General features: G+C 32.7%; 3 protein-coding genes and 1 non-coding gene across 5 annotated transcripts; 2 read left to right on the top strand and 2 right to left on the bottom strand.

Annotated features, from left to right (window-relative positions):
• The first annotated feature begins 3,650 nt into the window (after nt 1-3,650).
• Nucleotides 3,651-8,992, top strand: LOC113857056 (heat shock 70 kDa protein 15-like). Its single transcript, XM_027488741.1, has 10 exons — nt 3,651-3,762; nt 3,984-5,201; nt 5,512-5,739; nt 5,821-5,916; nt 6,036-6,260; nt 6,940-7,128; nt 7,236-7,382; nt 7,580-7,729; nt 7,989-8,119; nt 8,361-8,992. The coding sequence occupies exons 2-10, from the start codon at nt 4,032-4,034 to the stop codon at nt 8,578-8,580; spliced, it is 2,556 nt and encodes an 851-aa protein (XP_027344542.1). The 5' UTR covers nt 3,651-3,762; nt 3,984-4,031; the 3' UTR covers nt 8,581-8,992.
• Nucleotides 8,993-10,075: 1,083 nt separating this feature from the next.
• Nucleotides 10,076-10,149, bottom strand: TRNAR-UCG. Its single transcript has one exon. It is a non-coding gene; the product is annotated as a tRNA-Arg (tRNA).
• Nucleotides 10,150-11,365: 1,216 nt separating this feature from the next.
• Nucleotides 11,366-15,305, top strand: LOC113857105 (protein SYS1 homolog). Of its 2 annotated transcripts, none has more exons than XM_027488843.1 (4): nt 11,366-11,505; nt 11,645-12,168; nt 13,078-13,304; nt 14,786-15,305. In XM_027488843.1, the coding sequence occupies exons 2-4, from the start codon at nt 11,945-11,947 to the stop codon at nt 14,791-14,793; spliced, it is 459 nt and encodes a 152-aa protein (XP_027344644.1). In that variant the 5' UTR covers nt 11,366-11,505; nt 11,645-11,944; the 3' UTR covers nt 14,794-15,305. The 2 variants fall into 2 exon arrangements, with proteins under 2 accessions (XP_027344644.1, XP_027344645.1); XM_027488844.1 differs by having other exon boundaries at nt 11,391-11,505; nt 11,678-12,168.
• Nucleotides 15,306-15,710: 405 nt separating this feature from the next.
• On the bottom strand, nt 15,711-19,967 carry LOC113857103 (probable sulfate transporter 3.4). The gene is made up of 13 exons (XM_027488841.1): nt 19,635-19,967; nt 19,270-19,318; nt 18,952-19,159; nt 18,543-18,714; nt 17,963-18,028; nt 17,760-17,873; nt 17,530-17,646; nt 17,266-17,392; nt 16,876-17,162; nt 16,578-16,768; nt 16,406-16,491; nt 16,251-16,327; nt 15,711-16,157 (listed from the first exon to the last, which is right to left on the bottom strand). The coding sequence occupies exons 1-13, from the start codon at nt 19,965-19,967 to the stop codon at nt 16,014-16,016; spliced, it is 1,971 nt and encodes a 656-aa protein (XP_027344642.1). The 3' UTR covers nt 15,711-16,013.
• Between the last annotated feature and the right edge of the window lie 2,897 nt (nt 19,968-22,864).

A 22,864-nucleotide genomic window follows, 5' to 3' on the forward strand; every position in this document is an offset into this window, starting at 1 on the left:
ATCATAATTCACATGAGTTAGAGATGGGTTGGGTCAGTTGGACTTTTTCACAGGTTTGCTTAATACATAGTTTACTGCTTAGGTATAATTGCAATGTTAAAATTTCAAACAATATGAAATTTGACTTTAAAAAATTGATAGAAAAATCAAATTTATCTTGCAACAAATAATAGTAAAAATATACATAAGATTACATATGACATTAAACGGAAGTGTTTCTTATGTAGACAACAATAATTAGAAGAAATTGCAATTTATCCTTATTTGGCTAATGATATTTTTGCCCAAATGTAAAGTGTTGCAAATGGAACTTTAGGAAAAACTTAAAGAATATCTCAACTCAATTGTTGTCAAAAGATCAATTTTATAATCCATACATAGACGATAATAATACGAAAGTTTTTAATCATCTTAATACTTTCAATACTGGCATCTCAAATCAAAACTTATCAAACTTAAGATGAATGATTAAGATTAAACGCTAAAGTTCATGTAGTTTCTTTTGACTTTCTATGAGCACATTAAATATATTTTGATGAATTTGATGATAAAACAATTAAAAAATATATGAAAAGTAAAAATGATATTTCATCAAACCCATTATTGGTGGCTAAAAGTTGGCCTTATGAAAATTAAAATTACGAAAAGAACAAGACATTACTAAAAATGTGAAAAGGCTAAGCATGTAAGTAAAATTGTCAAGGTGTAAAAATATTAGAGAAATGTTGAGTCAAATATTAGTAATATCTCTCTTATCATAAAATAGAACGATATTTTTTAAAAGACGAGAGTTATAATTCCGTAGCATTATGATGATACATGAAAAAGTAATAAATTATTATTAGTTGATTGATAATAAAACATAAACATTAGTTAACACTAAATGTGTAGTAATATTACACAGACACTTACTTATTTAATTCATATATGCAGTGATAACACAGATATTGACCGATATTGTTACAAGGAGAAAAATGACTCTAATATTCTTATATTATCATAAATATTCATAATTAAAACTTAAAAGATTTTTACTAAACAATAATTTGCTTAATGAAATAATATCACTACTTGAAGAATAAATTATTGAAATAAATGAGTGAGAGTAACATATAATATTTAGTATTACTTTTATAATTTACTCGTAATTTATTAATAAGAAATTACTCTAATATTCAAGCTCTCTTATATTTTAACAACTAATTTTTACTTAATCATCCTCTTGATTTCAAAGTTTCATATTTGCTTAACTCATCCTTAAAGTTTAACCTAATAACTTTACTTGTGAGGTATTAAAAATACTAATGCATTCATTTTCTAATTTTTTTATTTATTTCTTTTTTATAATCAAACTTATCTTTTAATCTCATGAATAATACAAAGCAAAAAGAGAAGAATTGGATGCAATCATGCAAACCCATACTATAGAAAGAAAACATAATGAAAATTTATATTGCTTGCAATTTTAATTCCCTAATTTTTTATTTAGTTTTTCTATTTTAAAATTACACAAATTTATTTTTGTTGTCATTTTTATCAGGTTTTTTTACTTATTTTTTGCAAATATAGGCAGGTATTTTTTTACATGAAAATTTACAAATAAAAAATAAGCTTCATTTAAAAGAAAAATGTTCAATCTTTTATTCATTAAATCTCATCATCATATCCAATAAAAATGTTTAAAATTTTATAACAAATTATCTAAAATTTTGAATTTTAAACTTGTACAATTATCTGAAATAAAAAGTCAATTAATTAAAAGCTTAGAAAATTAAAATTATGCATAATTCAAATAAAAAAAGATACAATTAAGTAAAATAAATAAATAATAAGTTCTAAAGAAATCTTAGAAAGAAAGAAATCATAGAACCTTGGTTTATTATTATTATTTATTGGCTTAATTATGTTTTTAGTCCCTATAAATATAGGCGTTTTTGTGATTAGTTCCTACAAATATTTTTGTTTGGAAATAGTCCTTCTAAAGTAGAAAATTAAGAAATAGTCCCTGCCGTTAACCCCTTTTTTTGAGTGCTGAACTGGCTAACGAAGAGCCAGCACTCCACGTGGTGCCACATAGAAGCCAAGTCACAGCTTACATGGCTTGCTATGTCATTTAAATTTTTTATTTTTTATTAATTAATTAAAATTTATAAATCAACTCCTAAACTCATTTTATATATTTATAAATAAACTTTTCTTCTTCCTCAATCAACTCCTCTCCCTCTTCACTATCTCCGTAACCACTCCACCCTAATCCCAACCCTTCTTCCTCCCCACACCCCATCACTCACAAATTTCAATTTTGTCAACAATTACCCATCAAAACTTTAAAGTTGGTGAGAAAACAAATTCTCAAGTGTGAAATTAGAGATTAAAAGTTCTTACCTTTGTGCATAATCTCATCTAGACACAGGCTTCTGTAACAACGCAGTCAAGTAAACTTTTCCATTTTTGATATCGCCATAATCGATTTTATTTCCCGTCGCCCACTTCACTTTCTTGTACCCCAATTTCCCAGTCAAAGGTGCATATACTTTCTCAAGATCCAAACCTTTGCTTAAAAAGTGGTCCAACCACAAGTACCCACCTCCCCTCAACACTCTATTTGCAGGCTAAGTGGAAGATGGATATCTATCTACATGTCCATTTCACTATACAAGCAAGTGAATATCACAAGGGGGTAAATTTTAAGGTTTAATTTAATGATTTTTGGGATACATATAATGTGGTCTAACAAGTGATATGAATCACAATTTTTGTATATGTAACATGGGATAGATGATGAGCATGTCGTGCAGTTTCCTCTTGGCCCAGATTCTTAGGGCTTAGGTTGGGTGGGGTGTGAAATAGTGGCATTAGAGTGAGTTGAGCAATCAATACATGTGCAAGTTCTAATCGGTACGTTTTGTGGATCAAATCCTATAATTATCTCTCCTGCAAATTTGGGTTTTGGGGGTGTGCGTAAAAAGAAGGGAAGGCGTTGTGCAGAGTAGAGGTGGGAGAAAGGGGAGGGGCAGGGGTAGAGGAAAGATGGGATGACAGAAAAGATTGGAGAAAGATGAGAAATAGGAAAGAGTTTTTATGTAATTAAATAAAATAATTTTAAGGATTTATTTACAAAAATTAATTTTAAAAAATAAAATAATAAATGATGTGGTATGTGTAAGAAATGATTAGGCCACATGGTGTCACGTAGAGTGCTGAGCTGACTCTTCGTCAGCCAGCTCAACACTGGAAGTTAACAACAGAGATCATTTTTTAATTTCTTACTTTAGAAACTTTCTAACAAAAATATTTGTAGGCACTAATTACAAAAATTTTCATATTTATAAGGATAAAAATATAATTAAGTCTTATTTATTTTAAAGGAAAGACAAAAAAAACATGATGAATTCCATTTGGCATTGGGCACAAGGGAGAGAACCATGGAGAAGATGTTTCTAGAAGCAGAATGGTGAGGTGACATCTGTGCAAATAGGTGTGGGACCAATCTACTCTTTCTTTCTTCCTTCGTAAATTAGTAACCTCATCATGTAATCATGTTCATGCCCTCATTCATTCATGCCGCATCATACACATACATAGTCATACATCTATTATTCTAATTTTACAAAAAATCAAATAAATATAAAAACAAAATTCCATAGCAGCCCCCACCCAATCTCTTTTCTCCCTTTCTGTTTCGGGAAACGTGCCATTACAAACCTTCTTCACAGCCTCACCATAACGAAACCCCCGCTCCGATCGCTTCGCCAACGCCGGGGTAAACCAAAACCCTATTCCAGATCCTCTCAGATTCATGCATTCGATTCCTTACTGCTCCTTACTCTTCCATTTTTCATTCTTCATCGTTCCTTTTTTGTTTTCTTTTAAATTACAATTTTCATCTTATAATATTATATTATTACTATTGAATTACTGTTTTGTTTAAATTTATTTGTTATTTTTTGTTTAAGTAACTGAAAACACTTTTATTTTTCCAGATTTGATTTTTCTACTTTGGCTGGCCGATCGAATTTTGATTCACGAAAATGAGCGTGGTGGGATTCGATTTCGGTAACGAGAGCTGCATTGTTGCGGTTGCGAGGCAGAGAGGGATTGATGTTGTGCTCAATGATGAGTCAAAGCGCGAAACACCCGCTGTTGTGTGTTTTGGTGATAAACAACGTTTCATTGGCACCGCTGGTGCTGCGTCCACTATGATGAATCCCAAGAATTCCATTTCTCAGATTAAGAGACTTATTGGTAAAAAATTTTCTGATCCTGAATTGCAGCGGGATCTTAAGTCATTGCCTTTTGTTGTCACTGAAGGCAATGATGGATACCCCTTGATTCATGCACGTTACTTGGGTGAGGCTAAAACGTTCACGCCTACCCAGGTTTTTGGAATGATGTTGTCGAATCTTAAGGAAATAGCGGAGAAAAATCTGAGTGCAGCTGTTGTTGATTGTTGCGTTGGAATCCCTGTTTATTTTACTGATCTTCAGAGAAGGGCTGTTTTGGATGCAGCCACTATTGCGGGTTTGCATCCGCTTCGATTAATTCATGAAATGACTGCGACTGCTTTGGCATATGGGATTTATAAGACGGACCTTCCTGAGAATGATCAGCTGAATGTTGCCTTCGTCGACATTGGACATGCTAGCATGCAAGTGTGCATTGCTGGCTTCAAAAAGGGGCAGCTCAAAGTGTTGGCCCATTCATTTGATAGGTCTCTGGGCGGTAGGGATTTTGATGAGGTTTTGTTCCATCACTTTGCTGCGAAATTTAAGGAGGAGTACAAGATTGATGTCTTCCAGAATGCCAGGGCTTGTATAAGGCTCAGGGCTGCTTGTGAGAAGCTGAAGAAGATGCTTAGTGCAAATCCTGAGGCACCTCTGAACATTGAGTGCTTAATGGATGAGAAGGACGTCAGGGGCTTCATCAAGCGTGATGAATTTGAGCAACTGAGTCTTCCAATTTTGCAACGTGTGAAGGAACCTTTGGAGAAGGCACTTGCTGAGGCAGGTCTTACGGTTGAAAATGTACACATGGTTGAGGTGGTTGGTTCAGGTTCTCGTATACCAGCTATAAACAAAATATTGACAGAATTTTTCAGAAAGGAGCCTAGACGGACAATGAATGCTAGTGAGTGCGTTGCTCGGGGTTGTGCATTGGAATGTGCAATTCTTAGTCCAACATTTAAAGTACGAGAGTTTCAGGTAAAGTTTCCCCCCCATTGGACTGCTCACTATTTCAATTCAGGACCCTCATATGCCACACTTGGTTTGTGAGCTTGTTTGGCTATTGTCTTCAGTACCTTAACATAAAACTGTACTGACCTTCAGAGATTATGATTTATTAATTAGTTACATATCTGTGTTATATACATCTGTTAGGCCTTCTGCAATTTCACGCATCGGTTTCTTTTGTGCTTTTTAAATTGATATGTCAGCTGTGAATTGTTCATATACAAATTTTTTTATTCTGTATGATGTTGCTATTATATTTTGTCTTTTTTGTAATGTGAAGGTCAACGAAAATCTTCCTTTCTCCATTTCTCTTTCATGGAAAGGTTCTGGTCCAGATGCACCGGATAATGGACCAGAAAATCATCAGAGTTCCCTTGTTTTTCCAAAGGGTAATCCCATACCAAGTATCAAGGCACTGACGTTCTACAGGTCTGGAACATTTTCCGTAGATGTACAATATACTGATGTGAGTGGGCTGCAAATACCTGCTAGGATCAGCACATATACTGTAAGGCAGTTGCCAAGTTTCTTTTTTCTTTGTTAAATTTTTTTTTCTTTTGGTAGTCCTCTGACTCTTGGCCGTATGCAGATTGGTCCTTTCCAAACTACAAATAGTGAAAGGACAAAAGTTAAGGTGAAAGTTCGTTTGAGTCTACATGGAATTGTCTCTGTTGAATCAGCAACGGTAAATTTTTTCTGGCTTTAGCTATTGTTCTACCAGAACACGCTAACACTTGTAAACTTATGATAGCAAACAGAGAGCATTTGTTCCTTTGATCTAACAACATTTGTCATTTTGTTTAGCTCCTGGAAGAGGAAGAAGTTGAGGTTCCAGTTTCCAAAGAAACAGCAGGGGAAAATATCAAGATGGACATTGATGAAGCTCCAGCTGATACTGCTGCACCTCCCACCTCCAATGCAAAGGATGCTAATATGCTGGATGCAAAGGCTAATGCCGATGCCTCGGGGGTTGAAAATGGCGTCCCTGAGAGTGGAGATAAGCCTTCGCAAAAAGATACTGATAACAAGGTTAGTACTGTTGGAAGGAATACTTAAGCATATATTTAAATGTCTTTTATTTTGAGTGTGTTATGGTTTTGTGGTTTTATCTTTTATGGTGTCATGATTAGTAAGATGATAGTATCACATTTTTTATTGTTTAAACAAACCAAAAACACCAATTTTAGGAAGAGTTTTACAAATATGACCTTGTTGAGTTTTAAATTGTAATGTGGTATCTCCCTGTGTTTGCAACATATTGTGGTTGATTTAACGTACACAAGTTTCGACTTCAGATCAAGTAAATCCTTGGGCCTGTTGACTTTGAAAAAATGTTCTGTTTTCATTAATTGTTTGTACAAATAATGACAAAAAAAGACACCTTGTTTTTATTGTATTTTCTGTCTTCAAAGAATTGTATAAAAAACAATTTTTCAAATAAATACAAAGATTTCATAGTTTCTTGTACATATCTTTGAAAAACAGAAAACTAGATGTCATTTTTGTAATTAAAAGTAAAACACAAGAAATGAAAATAGAAAACAAATTTTCAAATCAAATAGACTGTTGTGTTTTCTATGGATGTACTGTCAGTCATGTAACATTATGTACTCTGCTTGTTGGTTTTTTTGCTTTAATTAGAGTTGTTCAGCATGGTTTAGTTCTATTTGTAATTTGGCTGACTGGACTTCTAATTCCGTGGGTTCAGGCTCCAAAGAAAAAGGTTAAGAAAACAAACATTCCTGTAGCAGAGTTAGTTTATGGAGCAATGGTGCCTGTGGATGTCCAGAAAGCAGTGGAGAAGGAGTTTGAAATGGCTTTGCAAGATCGTGTGATGGAAGAAACAAAAGACAAGAAAAATGCAGTTGAGGCTTATGTTTATGACATGAGAAACAAGGTGGGTGTTATCTTTTTTGTTCTCTTACCCAAGGTTGGGTCTAACATGAAATACACATGCCTGTCATTTAATAATCACTGAAATTAATTTTTCTGTTATTATTTCAGCTTAATGACAATTACCATGAGTTTGTCACTGCCTCAGAGAGAGAAGATTTTACCGCCAAACTTCAGGAAGTGGAAGATTGGCTTTATGAAGAGGGTGAAGATGAAACTAAAGGTGTATATATTGCCAAGCTTGAAGAACTCAAAAAGGTAGGCAGTTTTGTGTTTAACAGAATCCTTGCTCCTATGGCTCAGTCAAACTGTTGAACTGTAAAAAGGAAAAGGGATATGAGAATTCCTGTTGCAGTTACCCTTTGTGTTTTTATGCACAAACATAAGTGGTGTGAGGTATTTTCATGCTATTTTGACGTTGGTAATCTTATTGGACATTTATATATGCTATGCAGCAAGGTGATCCAATTGAAGGGCGTTACAAAGAATACATGGAGAGGGGTACTATAATTGATCAGTTTATCTATTGTATAAATAGTTACAGAGAAGCTGCAGTGTCAAATGATCCCAAATTTGATCACATTGACATTAACGAGAAACAGAAGGTAATTTTACTTGCAATTTTTCTAACGTGCAATATAGCATATCATAAAAAGTAGTATATAGTAAGTTGTTATTAAAAATTACAAATTGATAGCATTAAATGCTACAATTTTCTATTAAAACTTATCATATATAACCTCTTATTTTATGCAATGTTGCACAAGTTAGAAAAATTATTTTACTTGTCATTTTACTTGCCCATGTTTTTTTTATTGTTTGTCAGTAAATCTGAAACTGTTTCTGTAAATTCTTGTTTGTTAGGTCTTAAATGAATGTGTCCAAGCTGAGAACTGGCTTAGGGAGAAGCAGCAACAGCAGGACTCACTTCCAAAATATGCCAACCCCGTACTCTTGTCAGCTGAAATAAGAAAGAAAGCTGAGGCCGTTGATAGGTATTTGTTTAACTTCTTGCCGTGCCTGGGTAGTATTCCGGTTATTTAGACAATTAGAATTTTTTGGTGGTCTCTGTAGCCTTGCTTAATGTACTAGCAAACCCAGCCGAGGCGGGGAAGGATTAGCTATGACTCGTGAAACTTTTTGAGAAACATCAAATTCTTCTCGTTATTATTCCTTTTTCCTGTGTTAATTGTTCATCCATGTTTTCTGTTTAAAAACATACATTTTTTTGAGTAGGTTCTGCAAGCCCATAATGACCAAACCAAGGCCAACGAAGCCAGCTACTCCACAAACACCTACATCCCCATCTTCTCAGGGTGATAAGCAGCAGCAACCACAGAGAAATGCTGACGCCAAGACTAATAATGAGAATGCCGGGGATAGCAGTGGTCAGGTCCCACCTGCGTCTACTGAACAAATGGAGACTGAGAAGCCAGAGAACAAAGCCTCTGCTTAATTTTTGTTGTTGCTTTGCTCTCAAGAGTTCACGATTTATACCTTTTGTATAAGCATAGGAATTGGGCCTGGGAAAATAGGCTTGGGTTGGTTGACAGTGATTGGCGTAGTAGAGCCTATCGATTGGTTGGTTGCGTTAGTTTTAATTAATATTATGGTCATCTTTGGAATCCGGATTTTTTCACAAAAAAACCATTTTTGAAGAGAAAACGATAGTGTGTGGTCTATCTTTCCAAATCCGGTGGGAGTAGGCCAAATTTACGTTCTCTAGGTTCATAGATTATTTGTGTGAGATTTTTAGAAAATGAATTATAATGTTTTTTTTCCCCTTGTTTAATAATTTTCATTTCGTTTTGCGTGGAAGTTTAACTTTACCCTTACAGAGGTGACCATAAATTTTGTTTAATTTCTTCCTAAAATCAAGTTTCGAAGTAAATTCAGTGTGATTCAATTGGACGCGCCATGGGTTGGTAAATGCAATGGGAGAACTTATGCATTGTTTTATCTGATATGTATTAAAATTAAGTTTGATTTACTTATTATCGTTGTGATTTTAGTCTTTTAATGATTTCCATTATTTCTATTAATTGAAGAAATCAGGTGGCGGCGGAGGTTGCAGCGTCTGAGTTATCCTTTCTAATAAAATAAATATGTATGAAAATTGTTAAAATTTTAATCGTTAATTTTTCAATCTATGCATACTATTATTACATTTTATTTCTTTAAGTTTTTAAGAGAGTCAAACCTTATCTTGTAACCTCAATCTTATTTGAAGTAATGCAAACCAACCATAATTTTACGATTTTTTCAAAATATTTATATGTTTTGTAACCTCAACTGTGATCGATTATATGTTTGTGTAGTCCATATTCATTTATTGCTCAAATATGATTTACCTACATTGATTCCTGCCTCCTGGTTCTTCATTCAAATCCTTTTCCTAGATTTATGTAATTTTCAGAAAATATTCACGCGGTAAGTACTTATCAAATAGAAAAATGGGAAAGGGCTGGATAAAACAAGTTGGGGTCTTTTGTTGCTGAATTAGGTTTCTACATTTTTGTTTTGTCTTCTAACGAAGAAAATCAGTTGGTTTCATTATAAATTTTTACTCCTTATGACTTTTAACATATTTGCATGTTGAAAGTCCAATATTTTAGTTTAGTTTGGACAAATGTTACAAGAGATCATTTTTTTACCCAAATTTGAAAGCTTTCCTAACGAAAATCCAAACACTTTACTTTCTATTACATTCTAGTTTTACATATGTGAAATGTTTAAATTTAAAAAATAATGGAGAAAGTTTAGCAACTTTTCGATGAAATAGTTTCATGGCAACTATTCGAGACCCTTCCAAGTAAAATCACTAAATAACTCTTATATGTGAGGCTGTATAAGTTCGTTTTATTTTTCTTTGCAATTGTGTACATAACATAATAATCTGATCGAAAGTTTAAAATAACTGATATGCTTTGATCTTATTTCATTTTAAAATGCGACCACAGTGGGAGTCGAACCCACGACCTTTTGATCCGAAGTCAAACGCGCTAATCCACTGCGCTATGCGGTCCACTTATAATTGTATGTATCTTTAGATATTCAAACATAAAGTGTAGACTCGCCTTTTGTTGTGCTTTTACTCTCTCACACCAAAATAAAAATAAAAATAAAAGACAGAGAAAAAACTAAAATTACCATTTTATTTTTCCTCTACGTTTTGTCTGTAATAAATTGATGATTTTTAAGCCATGAAATATTTACATTTAACATTAAATTAATTTTAAAAATTAATAATAAGTTGGGTAATTTTTAAATTTGATTTAGTTCAAAATAAGAATTCAGTCCTACAAAAAGTAAATAAGTTAAATATGCATAAATTGGTCTGTAAGAAACTTAATTAAATTTATTAAGATAACGTATAGTGTAGCTGATTTTTTTTTATAAAAAACTAATTTAACCATATTGTACATATTTCTGACAATAAGATTTTTTTCTTAATGTGGCAATTTAAAATTGAAACATTGTAAAGAAAAATTTCCTAAAGAGCAAGTTGAATTTCATTATTATATTATAACTGTGTTATATAATATATTTTTTCTTCTTTTTTCGAGTATACAAACAAATATAATTATCCAAGTAATCCTTTTAAGTAGATAATTTTTTAAAAAATAATATTTTACTCGTATAGTTGTGATATTAATGTTTGAGCTGAGATGACAACTAAGGAAAGTTATCTCTATCATAATAATTAAATTTTAAGTAAAGTTCGTTCCACATCATAATATGTTTTCATTATTACAAATCATTCTAATATACTAATTGTGTATTTTATCAACGGTTTTTTAATAAATAAAATTTAAAATTTTCTTATCTTATAATTTTATAAGTTATTCTAATTATTAAATATATTTTTAATATAACACACACACATATATATATATATATATATATATATATATATATAGTTGTACGTTTTTAAAGAAAGTATCACAAGAGTATATAACAAATTATTTTAAAAATCTTCTTTTAAAAAAACATAATAAAAAATTAATAGATAATAAAATTTTATTAGAAATTATAATTTTTAATGTTATACATGCAGTAAATTCTGTAATGTATTATATTTTTCAATAATAATTTATCATGTATAAACTCATTTCATATGTCTGAATATATATTAAAAAAATAATTTATTAAAATAATTGAAAAAAAAAGTAATTTAGCATTAGACGACGCCAAGGATAGACAAACGACTAATTATTGGATTAAACGACACATCTAGTTGGAACTTCACCCTTGGTGCATTTGTCTGCAATTTTTCTCCCAAAATTTGTGTCACTCTCCATCGACGGAGGAGAACACTCCAATTTTCTCTCACAGCAATTTGTTCTTTTCCTGCTCAGTGTTCGGCGAGTTCTCACAATCTGTAATTTTTTCCACACTCTTGTCTGTTTTTCTCAGTGTTTCCAGAAAGTAGGAATCTCCCCCATCTTCAATTCTTATAAGATACATCGATCATGAACTTATATTGATTTCGATTTTCTTATGGTGATCTTCTCTTTCAGTCGGTTATCTCCATCAACGGTTATAGCGTCCAGAAACCAGATCTGATTGCAAATAGACCCATCGTTTGCTTTGGGGGGTTGAACGTAACAACCTCGATTTGGGGTTTGAACTGCTTTAAGGGAACTGGGGTCTCTAAATTTAATAAATTTTTCGAATGACGAGTGGTGTGGCTTCAATTGTGGAGATTTGAGTAATTAGGTCGCTGCTATAGTGGAGAAAGTTTAAGAACTGGGTTTTGATTCTGTTGAGGAAATTTCGGAGAGGATTAGGTGTTTTTGAGTGTTTGTTGGGTCGGAGTCATGTTCTATGGTGCGGTGGTATGGGACCCTTGGCTTATTGTTGCTCAAATTGTTTGTCTTCAATGTTTGTATTATATCACCCTGGGATTGTTCTTGTCGATACTTGTTGGAACTCGTGTATCTCGGATGAGCCTCGTGTATTTCTTTGACTATGTTGCCGTCACTACCTCTACCGTCACTGGATTGTGTGTTATTGCTTCATTTCTGCTCAGTTCAGTTGCAGGGTAATTGTTCGGTTCCACCTTACTCACTTTTAAACACTATGCTTGAATTGGTGATTAGTTTGCCTGTAATTGATTGCTGATTATACTCAATTAAGACAGTGTTACGACTTCCTGATTGTGACTTCACTGCCTATTCCTTAATAGTGTTACTGGTGCATATAGTTTTTAACTTACAAGGTTATGTGCTATCATTATTTTTTGGAAAATGTTAAACTCAGCCCTGAGGATAAAGAACTAATAATGGTAAAATTTTATTGAAAAAAAAAAACAGTGTTTATACTTTTGTAACTTATAATAAATATGTACTTTTTTCATAAAAATTTTCCATTTATTATTTTTTTAACCTTCTACAAAGTTGTTGAACCTTTAGCATTTTTAAAACTATTTTAACCTTGTAGTTAGCATCTTTCCTCTTTCTTTTTTTCATTTTTTTGTTTGGTTTACCAGCGGTATGCCCTCAAGCTTATAAGAATGAGTGTTTATTCATAACTATTTTTTTTCTCTCTGTGTTGATTGATTGTACTTTATTCCAGTATGGGGAAAAACAAAAAGTTAAGCTTTAAACCTTTGAGATAGATGTGCTTTAATTAGGAACTTTTATGTGTCTCTTTCTTTTGGTGTGTTTGGAATATAAAATGAATGGGATTTGATTTGTCAGTTAGATCTTGTGTTTGGACTATTACAAAATAGGAAACGATTTGGTCTTTCATAATGCAATGAATTTTATTATTTTAATGGTTTAGATTTAATGACTATGTCAAATATGGTGTTTGTTCCATGATTATTTTGTGTGGGAGGAGGGAACTGAAGGTGGCATTCTTAGCCGTTGGGTTATGGCTTTTATGTACTTTTGGCTGAAGTGATGCAGTAGCTTTACGCTGTCCTTATGCCTCTATTGTTTTTATGCAGGGCGGTGTATATGCTTTATGTGATTGAAAGAGCAAAGAAGTGCTTGGATTTTTCAGCCACACTCTACATCATCCATCTTTTTATATGCATTGTTTATGGGGGTTGGCCCTCCTCTATAACATGGTGGATTGTGAATGGTTCTGGAATTGCAGTGATGGCTTTGCTAGGTGAATATCTTTGCATCAGGCGAGAGCTCCGGGAGATACCAATAACACGATATCGTTCAAGTAAGAACTTTCTCCTTTAGTGATGTTTGGCTGGCTAATTGGACGTGCTGTTTATAGATTTGTTTATCAGTAACATATTTTATATGTTTTACTGTATCCTTTTTTCATGTGTTTACTTATTTTCAGAAACCTGAATATATGTTCAGGCTGTCAAACTCTGCTTATGATTAACTTCTATATGTTGTGTTGTTGACTGCTCTTTTTCTTCCTTGCTTGCCTTTTCCCTTTGGAATGCTTATGCTTTCAGATTTGAAATATTCATGTTTAGTGGGACATTAATTTAATCATTAAATTTTGTATTGTCATTTCAGTTTGCTTATCATCAAGTTTTATAGTATGTCCCTTTCAGTAGCTCATGGTATAGAGGTGGGACACCTAGAGAGAGCAGTGGGGTTTGATCCTAGCAGTAGTATGCACTGCATGCTCCCCATGTCCTGAAACCAGCAGGTGTTGGGTCTAGCAGAAGGGGCTAGTTCCCTACAAAGTGGCGAATTGAATCCCCACTAGGAGAGGTGCCCACATTTAGTGCTTGCCTTGAGCTAGATTGTCTCATATGGAGCATACTTGTAGGAAAGTCCCAAAACCAAAACTGTCTTCAATACCCCAAATAGGATTAGGTTATTCATACTCCGATTAGATATAAGGCTGAAATCAGAAGTTGTGAAAATCTAAAGGTTAGAATTTTAATTTGATAAAAGATTCTTATTCAGTGTCAAATAGTTTTTGAAATTGGAAATTACCCCCTTCCTCTAAAACTCACTCGCGACTTTCCCAGTGACCTCTCCTCCCCCTTGTTGCCATAAGGCTGGTGAAGTCACCTTCTGCATCTCAGCCCAGACTCAAACTGGTACCAACCCCGTGTGCTAAGCCTCTGTTCTCTGTCCAAACCCATCACCTCCAATCCAGGCCAACATCCCAAACCTGTGAACTCACCATGAAACCACCTCCAGATCCTGTCAATTACCATGACATCTCCCCTAGCATCAAACTACCTACCAAACTGAAACCAAGTCATCTAGTTGTCTGCATTCTCTAAGCCAGCTGTTGACACCCCAGCTCAGCAGCAAATGGCAGTGGCAGTGAGAAGCAATGGATGAAAACCCCAACCGATGGTGAAGCAGCAGATGCTGTGGAAGATGACCTAAAAAATGGTCGCAGGTGACTTGGGGTTTGTTTAATCGTGAAGTTGAGAAGCAACTGAATAATAAAAACATAAAATATTAACATTTTAAAATGCCTAACTCGTCAGTGGTTATATCCGGTAAATTTCATTAGAGGCTCCATCCTCCCTGAAAAAAGGGAGGACCTCAAAAAATCCATTGCAAACTTTAAAAGTTGCTGTCTTTTTGAATTAATACCATTTTTTAATTAAGAATTTTTATTATTTGGACATAATGATGTGTTACATTGTTGTCTGTTTTCTGTACTTCCAAATATTAGTTGGTTATTCGTTTATTTTAATACAGTTGAGTTCCTTGCAGATGTTTGATTGACTGAAGTAATCCTGAATTCAAGAAGGAAGTGCTGCAGGATGGTAACAACTTGAGTTTTTATATATTGGATTACCTCCAAGACAAAGCCCGTGGAGTGAATAGTTCTATTTGGGCATTGAAAGACCTACTTTTCCTTTCCATTCTTTAGTTTCAATAGAGTGAAAGATAGATAACCAGATGAGACTAGGTACATAATTTTTCAGGAAATTCTGAAAGTTTAATGTAATTTGTTCTCATTCTATTTCGATTTTCCCTCTTTTTTAGTGTTGGTTAAGATGATGCGTTTAGTTGATAGAGTTTTTATTCTTTTCACCCTTTTTGTGAGCACTCGGATCTTTTTATATTCTTGAAATTATATGTTAGTTCTGCCCCATCCCATTACTTTTACCATTACTTTTAATGGGGTTATTATATCAGATAGCAGAATGAGCCTCTTAGCCAGATTTGTTTTTAACTTCTTTATTGATTGATAAATATGCACGCCACGATTTGTGGTTGATGATGTTCTATATATAGTTTAATTGCTATTGTTACATTGCCACTGTAGTTCCTTATTAATAACAATCGAACCTGTAATAAAAAGAATTGCATCATACGATGGTTCACCTTGATAAATATCTGGATTGACTTTCCTTTATGTGATTGATAATATTTCTTCATTTCTACGTTAAACCGGAGTTATTAATACCTTGTCATGGTAATGAAGATTGTTTAACTATAAATATTGCAAGACAAATTACTTGATTTACACGTAGGCATGGGGGCTCTGGCTCCACTAACAATCGCTTTATCTTATGATTAGTGCGACGTTTATTTGAATAATGAGTTTGTATTGAAAGGGGAAAAAAAAAACGATTGTCATATCCGAAAAAAAGGGAGAAGAGGGGAACGCCCGTCTTTGATTCCTTCTTTGTTGTTGAAATATCTATTCATATTTATCAATGCCCACAGAATAAAGTCATCCCAATATTTTTAGCTTGGATGCTCTTTCCTAACAAAAGCCAAAAATGGACAGAAGTAACCAAAGGCATAAAAGTCAAAACATCCTGGGATAAGAAACGCTCTTCTGAAATAACAATGCTTGTTTTTCAAGCTATCTACCAAAACAAAGTAGACTGTCTCAGAGAGGCAAAAAAACTTCTAACGTTAAGAGTTTTCTCCAAGAAGTTAAAACCCGTAATCTTTTTCCTTTGTTCTAGAAATTCATCTATGGAAATCAAGGTTGTGCTTTCCAGGAAGATGAAATGTCAGCCACAGCTTCTCCCACTGTGAGATAGACCCCTTTCAACCCAAAGGAATCTAAAATATTTGACTGATGCAACTTTTCCATCACATTTCCAACAGGATTTGCCATCACAAGCTGCAGCAAATAGCCATCAATTATGATTGTAGAGTTTATAAAGAAAAGTGGGGCAAGTCTATAATGTTACCGTTACTCCGTTAGTATCTATACCTGAAGTGACCTTTTGTCCAGCATCTTTCTCAGTTCACATAATGTGTCAATCCCACTTGTGTCTATGGCTGTAACAGCTGGGATGGAAAAAAAAGCTTTTTTCAGTCAAAACTATCTCACATGGATAAAATTTGTGAGCGAGATGAAATACACACCTGTCATATCCAAAATTATGCACTTCAATGTACTTTCATTGTTTGCTTTTATATGCTCTTCCTCTTCTCGAATCCATCTCAGTATCCTATAGCAGGAGAAGCTCTCAAATGGTTGGAATCTCAGAATCACTCAGAAAACTTCACAAATTGACAATCTATCGCCTTATCTAACCTTTCTTGCAGGTACGTTGAATTAGCAAAGTAGATGGGAGACTCAACAGCCAAAATGATAAATGAAGGAATCCTCAAAGCTTCTCTATATTGGTTAAGGTTGTGGAATATTGGCGTCCCTGGTATATTCCCCAAAACCAGTGTGTTTGGCCGAGAGACATGAAGCAGGATCTTGAAGACTGATATTGCCACCTGAAGATTTTGGCGATGTCAGTGATATTATTAATACAAAGCATTAGCTTACAATATGTTTTTAGCTTAATAATAACAGGAAACCGATTAATGAATTATAAGCTTACCGCTATTCCAAGGCCTAAAGGCACTGAAATGAAGAGAACACCAAAAAAGGAGCACAAGCAAGCCAAAAAATCAAGCTTGTCAACCTTCCACAATTTATATGCAGCTTGATAATCTATTAACCCTACAACAGCAGTGATGATAATGGCTGCCAAGACAACATTTGGGGTGTAATAGAACAGAGGCATGAGAAACAGAAGGGTCACTAGAACTGCTGAAGCCATGATTATATTTGAGACTGCTGTCTGTGCTCCGGCATTATAGTTAACAGCAGATCGAGAGAACGATCCTGCAAGTTTATTTTACTTTTAGAGTGGACATATTATCAAAACTTCCATTTCTTCAACAATATAACTATTATTTACGTGGTTAAGTGAGAGAAGAATCATTGCCTGTTGTGACATAGCATGAAGAGCAAGAGCCAGCTATGTTCATGAGACCAATGGCCATCATTTCTTTGTTTCCATCCACCTGGTAGTTCTTAAGTGCAGCAAATGTTCTACCAACTGCAATACCTTCCTGAAACAGCAAGTGTATCATAGTCTTCGTCATTGTGCATTTAAGCCAAGTCTAAGAAGTAGGGTATATTATTAAAACATGTAATTTTAGTGAAAAGGTCCATGATCAATTATGTCTCTAGGTTTGGGACAGCTTACAGTGAGGGACAGGATCCCTGTGACAAGTCCTGTTTTGATAGCAAGAGCCAAATAAGGACCATTGAAGTATAACATGTTTGATGATGGTGGATTAAGTCCCTTTGGCAATTCACCAATCTGCCAGAGACAAGGACAGGAAAAAGAAAAATAGTGTTATTTTGGAAGAAAATATATATCTGAGCATTTCTTGGATGTTGAGAAAAAACAGAAGGTGGAATATCATTTCTTACGATAGCAATTTTATGGGTCTTATTTCTCAGAATAAAGACTAAAATGGTCGATAGAACAACTGATGTCAACGGGGCTGCAGCTGAAATCCAGAATAATTTTGGCTTCCTCAAGCTCTGTTGCAATCATTAAGAATTTTCAGATGTTAAGAAGCTGATGAATTGTCTGAGCTATATATTTTTGTAAGCAAGATATAGAATCTTACAATGTGCCTTGTCATCAGCAGGAAAGCTAGGAAACTGAATCCCAACAGGACAGTTTGCCATGACCACTGCACAAGTTGCTCAAAAAATTTAATAAGCATATACGTAATTATTCTTACATTGATTTTCATAACTAGGACAAATATGAAATACGCATTTTCATTTAAAAGTGACCCTTAATTATTCCATTTATGACATAATTAGAAGGAAGAAAAGTTTTTTTGATTAATAGTTGGAATCTGATCCCTTAATATACAAGTCAAAGAAGAGAATATCAACAAATTGATGGCTTTTGGTTAGCAATCTCAATCATGGTGTTCTTATTTCTTAAAGCAGAATCAGTGCTATCAGAATGGTTTAAAGAGTTATGCGGTGGGGATTTTTTGTTTTTAAAAGTAGCTTTACAGTCCAACCAATATTACCCTTCAAATTTAATATATGCAAAACAGTAATCATAAAATATATCTAAGAACAATTGTGGCCGTCCTTTAAAATAATAATTTCTCACCTTTAGCATATATTTTTCAAAACAGTTGTAAACTGTGTAGAATAAAATATCAAAATCAAACAAAATATACCTACCTCGTCTCTTTGCTTCAAAGCAGAGATCACTACAGGTATTATTTGCATCTTGCTAGTGAAATGAACTATTCCAAGCAACCCTTTCAGCTGCTGCAGTGATACAATGATCGCTGCACCAGCCATGAAGCCCACCAGCGTTGCCTTTGAGAGAAAATCTATTACAAAGCCTAACCTGTAAATATAGAACATCAAAGGTTAATCTTAATCATAAAATATAATTTACCAAATTCCAATCATTATAGCCTGCTTCAACTTGTTGGTACTAAATTTCCCAAGTTTCAAACTTCATTGAAAAAACCCATTTCATTAAAAAATAAACAATTTATCGCCCCTTTTCATGGCATTATGCTAATTTCCCATCAAAATCCCAAAAAAGTTTAAAACTCGGGGTTGCATGATTTAGCAATACCTTAATATACCCAGAGAAGATTGGAATAAACCGGCAAAGAAAGTGGCAGCGAAAGCCAATTTAAGATAGAGGATTGGATCTTGAGTATAAGAAACTGTCTCGCTTAACATTGATCCCATGACCAAGGATGCAATCGAAACAGGACCAACACCAATATGTCTAGAACTTCCAAGCAGAGAATATATCAATGGGGGCACAAAACTGGAATCTGCATGATATTCACACCACTTGGAAACGTCACTTGAGATCATTAATCACACAGAAGCACATATATCTATAATAACAACTCAATGCCGTGCAGAAATAGAGAATACTAACATAATCCAATAATGGGTGGCAAGTTTGCAAGCTTAGCATAACTGATTCCCTGCAAAAAAAGAGATATTAATTTGCAAAACAAAGTCATGCATATATATGCATTAATGCATGCACGTGTGGCTATTGGGTTGAGGTAGCAATTACGAGTGAAGAAGTCTCACAACGGGTTAAAATGCAGAAGTTTAGCAACAAATAAGCAACAAAGACTCACAGCCTAATAGCCTTAATGTTTTATGTTGGGTATGTTATTCAAATCTGCTTGCATGATTTGTTCAAGACCCATTGATAAAAGATCTCTCTAGTGCTTAAGCCCTCTTGTATGTCCCAACATATTGATATAATGAAGAAAAGTGAAGAAAACAAACCTGAGGAATGGCAAGGCTAGCAATGGTGAGACCAGAGATGATATCAGAACGTAGGAGAGAAAGGTTGTAGTGAGGCGCCCATTGGAAAATGGGGAACAGGTATTGAAGAGCAAGAAGGAACTTCATGAAGGAAGTTTGGTTCTTGAACCTGTGAAGTGGGTCATCTGGGAAGAAAATCTCAGAGAGTCTGTGTCTGAGTTTTTGTAAAGTGGTGCGTTGTGGTGGCAAGCGAACCTTGTGGATTTCAAAGGGTGGCATTTGTATATCGGTTTGGATCTTAATGCTGCTTCCATTGCATACGAAGTGTTCGACTCTGTTGGAGTTCACACCCATTGCTTTGCACTCTTCACTCTTCACTCTTCACTGCACATACATTCAGGAGCTGTGCATTTATAGAGAGAGGGAAACCGTAGCATCAACTCCAGAGGTAGCAGGTGTCTGTCGCTGTAGGGTGGGGGTTACTGTTGCCAACTTGCATTGTTCGAATATTCGGTTTTGCTTCAAATGTTTCACTTCGACCCATTTTTTTTTATGGATATATAACGTAAAGATAAAATTTAGATGTAATTTTTAAAAAATTAAAATTTACGTTTTATTTTATAATTTGTAATGATTTTGAGTATTGAGTTTTTATTGATGTAAAATTTTAATTTTAATTGAAAAATAATATATAATATTTAAGAAATTGTATTTAAGTTTGTTGGTAATAAAAAAAAATAAAAAAAGAAAAGAAATAAAAATAATATGTCAACTAGATGAATAATAATAAGAATGAAAAAAATAATTTTTTTTAGTTTATTTAGATTAGTAAAAAAAATTTAAAAAATATGTTATGTATTAAAATATTGTTATCATTTGTTAATGAGGTGTTTTTTTTGTTTATTATAATTTATTTGATTAAGTTTATTTTTAAAATATAAAAATATAATTTAACATTGGAAAAGATTCTTTTTATATAGTATAAGTCTAAAAATTTTTATATTTATTTTATTGACTATTAGATATAAGTTAAATAAAAAATTTAAATTGAGTAAAAAAATTTTAGACTTTACGTTAGTGTGAAATTTTTTTACTCTTTTAACATTTATTATTATTCAATTTAAAATATTTATTACATTTAATTCAATAATTAACAAAGGAAAACTAATTACGAGTATTTACAAAAAAGTGACAATATTTATAGTCATTTAAATGATATTTACTAAAGGATAAAGTTTTACTATCAAATCTCATAATTATGATGCCCTTCTAACATTGAAAAAATATAGGTGGATCTGTTTTCAACTTTTTAACTTCAAATTTATATCAAAGTCATCCTCAATTTCATAATTTTTTACTCACTGAATTATTATGTAATATCAGTGTGTGAAAGTCATTTAAAGTCCTAAAATTAAAACTAATTTTGTCCAGAAACTGATTTAAAATTAGTTCTATTACAGATTAAAATCAATTAAGCCTAAACCAAACTGATTTGCAAAAAAAATTAAATCAATTTTAAAATGAAAATTGTATATTTAGTTTAGAAAATAAATTTGATTTTATTAAAACTAAACTACGCATACGCTAGTGAGTACAAATGCCAAACATGCTTTCCTATTTCCAAAGAAATATTATCATCACAACAAAAAAAAGAAAAGAAAAATATATTGATACATTTTAATAATACTAAGATAAATGCTATATGGTGTCTTAAATATTAGTTAAAAAATTATTAATATAGAGTTACCATAATTTTTAATGTGTTTCTAGCATTATTTTTAATTAAAAATATTTTAAATTTTTTTAACCAATATCCGAAGTGGGTTACTAATGTTAATATTTGAAACATTTGAGGACACCAGGAAATGTAATTTGGAACAAGAAACAGTTTCAAATTATTTTTTCCCTCCCTGCATTCTTATATGAATATTAAATTTCAAGCAAAAGCATATAAAATTTAAAATTAAATACACCACTTCTAGCTGTCACAACATCACTTATAAACATTAATTATTAGCAACTGAAACCGGCTTCTGTAATATTAGAATGACAAAGTGACACTATCAAATGTTTGAGTAACTATAACTTTATGATTTTATAGGTTCACTCGTCATCACCACCTTCGATGGACATCAACTTACCCTAAAAAACATTATTATAAATTATAAAAAAAATGTTACAGCGTATTGGTTGGTGTGATGGGCTAACCAGAGTGAAGAAACTAACTAAGCACATAATTAGTTAAATGAGAAGGAATGTTTTTATTTATTATTTTGATAAATAATTTAAAGTATGTTTAGATTAAAAAAAATAACTGCATACAATTCATATAAGATGTCACGAAACTGTTTGGTAAGAATATATTGACCTATGAATGAGGTCAACGAAAGGAAACCAATTTAAAGAGTGAGCTTCTGCAAAGAGAAAGCCCCTCTTGGCTGTGTCGAGAAGCTTCTGAAAATGTAGTAATGACCGTTGACTTCTTAATTATAATTTGTAGCATTAAAATGAATTTATGTTTGAATAAATTTGACTTAAGATAGATACACTGTTAATTAACATTTTATCTGACTTATTTAGTAGAAATATTGAGTAACATTACAAAAACTATAGAGTGAATGTAATTAAAAATATAATAAATCATTTCATTCTAAAATGAATTTTAAGTGAATGGTAGCATATTATATAATTAATAAAATAAATAAACAATTGGAAAGATTGTCCACAAAATTGTAAAATTTCATGCCTTTGATACGTTGGCACATTCCCAATTGCATCATAACTGCACATTCAATGTAAAAAAAGATATTGAATGATAACTATTGAAACAACTAAAAATATCAAAATCTTGTCATGTTTCTTCCCATAATACAAAACTAAATCTTATTCCTGATAGAGAACTTATTTGAACTTATGATTATTATAATTTTTTAAACTTATTTTAATAAATTTGTTGATATAGTTTTAAATTATATTAAATGGTTAAATTTATGACATAAATTTATATACAATTAAACTTTTAAATAAATATTTAATTGAACTGTTTATTCAAATACACCTTAACTAATATATAATTGAAAACATATGATGTAGTTCAGTAACTCAATTTCTTGTTTTTGTTTTATGATATATGTCCTTCAGTATATATCAAAAGCAAACTTTAATCACTTAATTTAATATTAACGTTTTAGAAATATGAGGCATATGAATCTATTCAACCTTTTAAGTGTATTATCATAATGTTACTCAGA

The sequence above is a fragment of the Abrus precatorius genome, unplaced genomic scaffold, assembly GCF_003935025.1.
Source record: "Abrus precatorius isolate BTA unplaced genomic scaffold, Abrus_2018 Scaffold153, whole genome shotgun sequence".
In the NCBI taxonomy this organism is placed as follows: Eukaryota; Viridiplantae; Streptophyta; class Magnoliopsida; order Fabales; family Fabaceae; genus Abrus; species Abrus precatorius.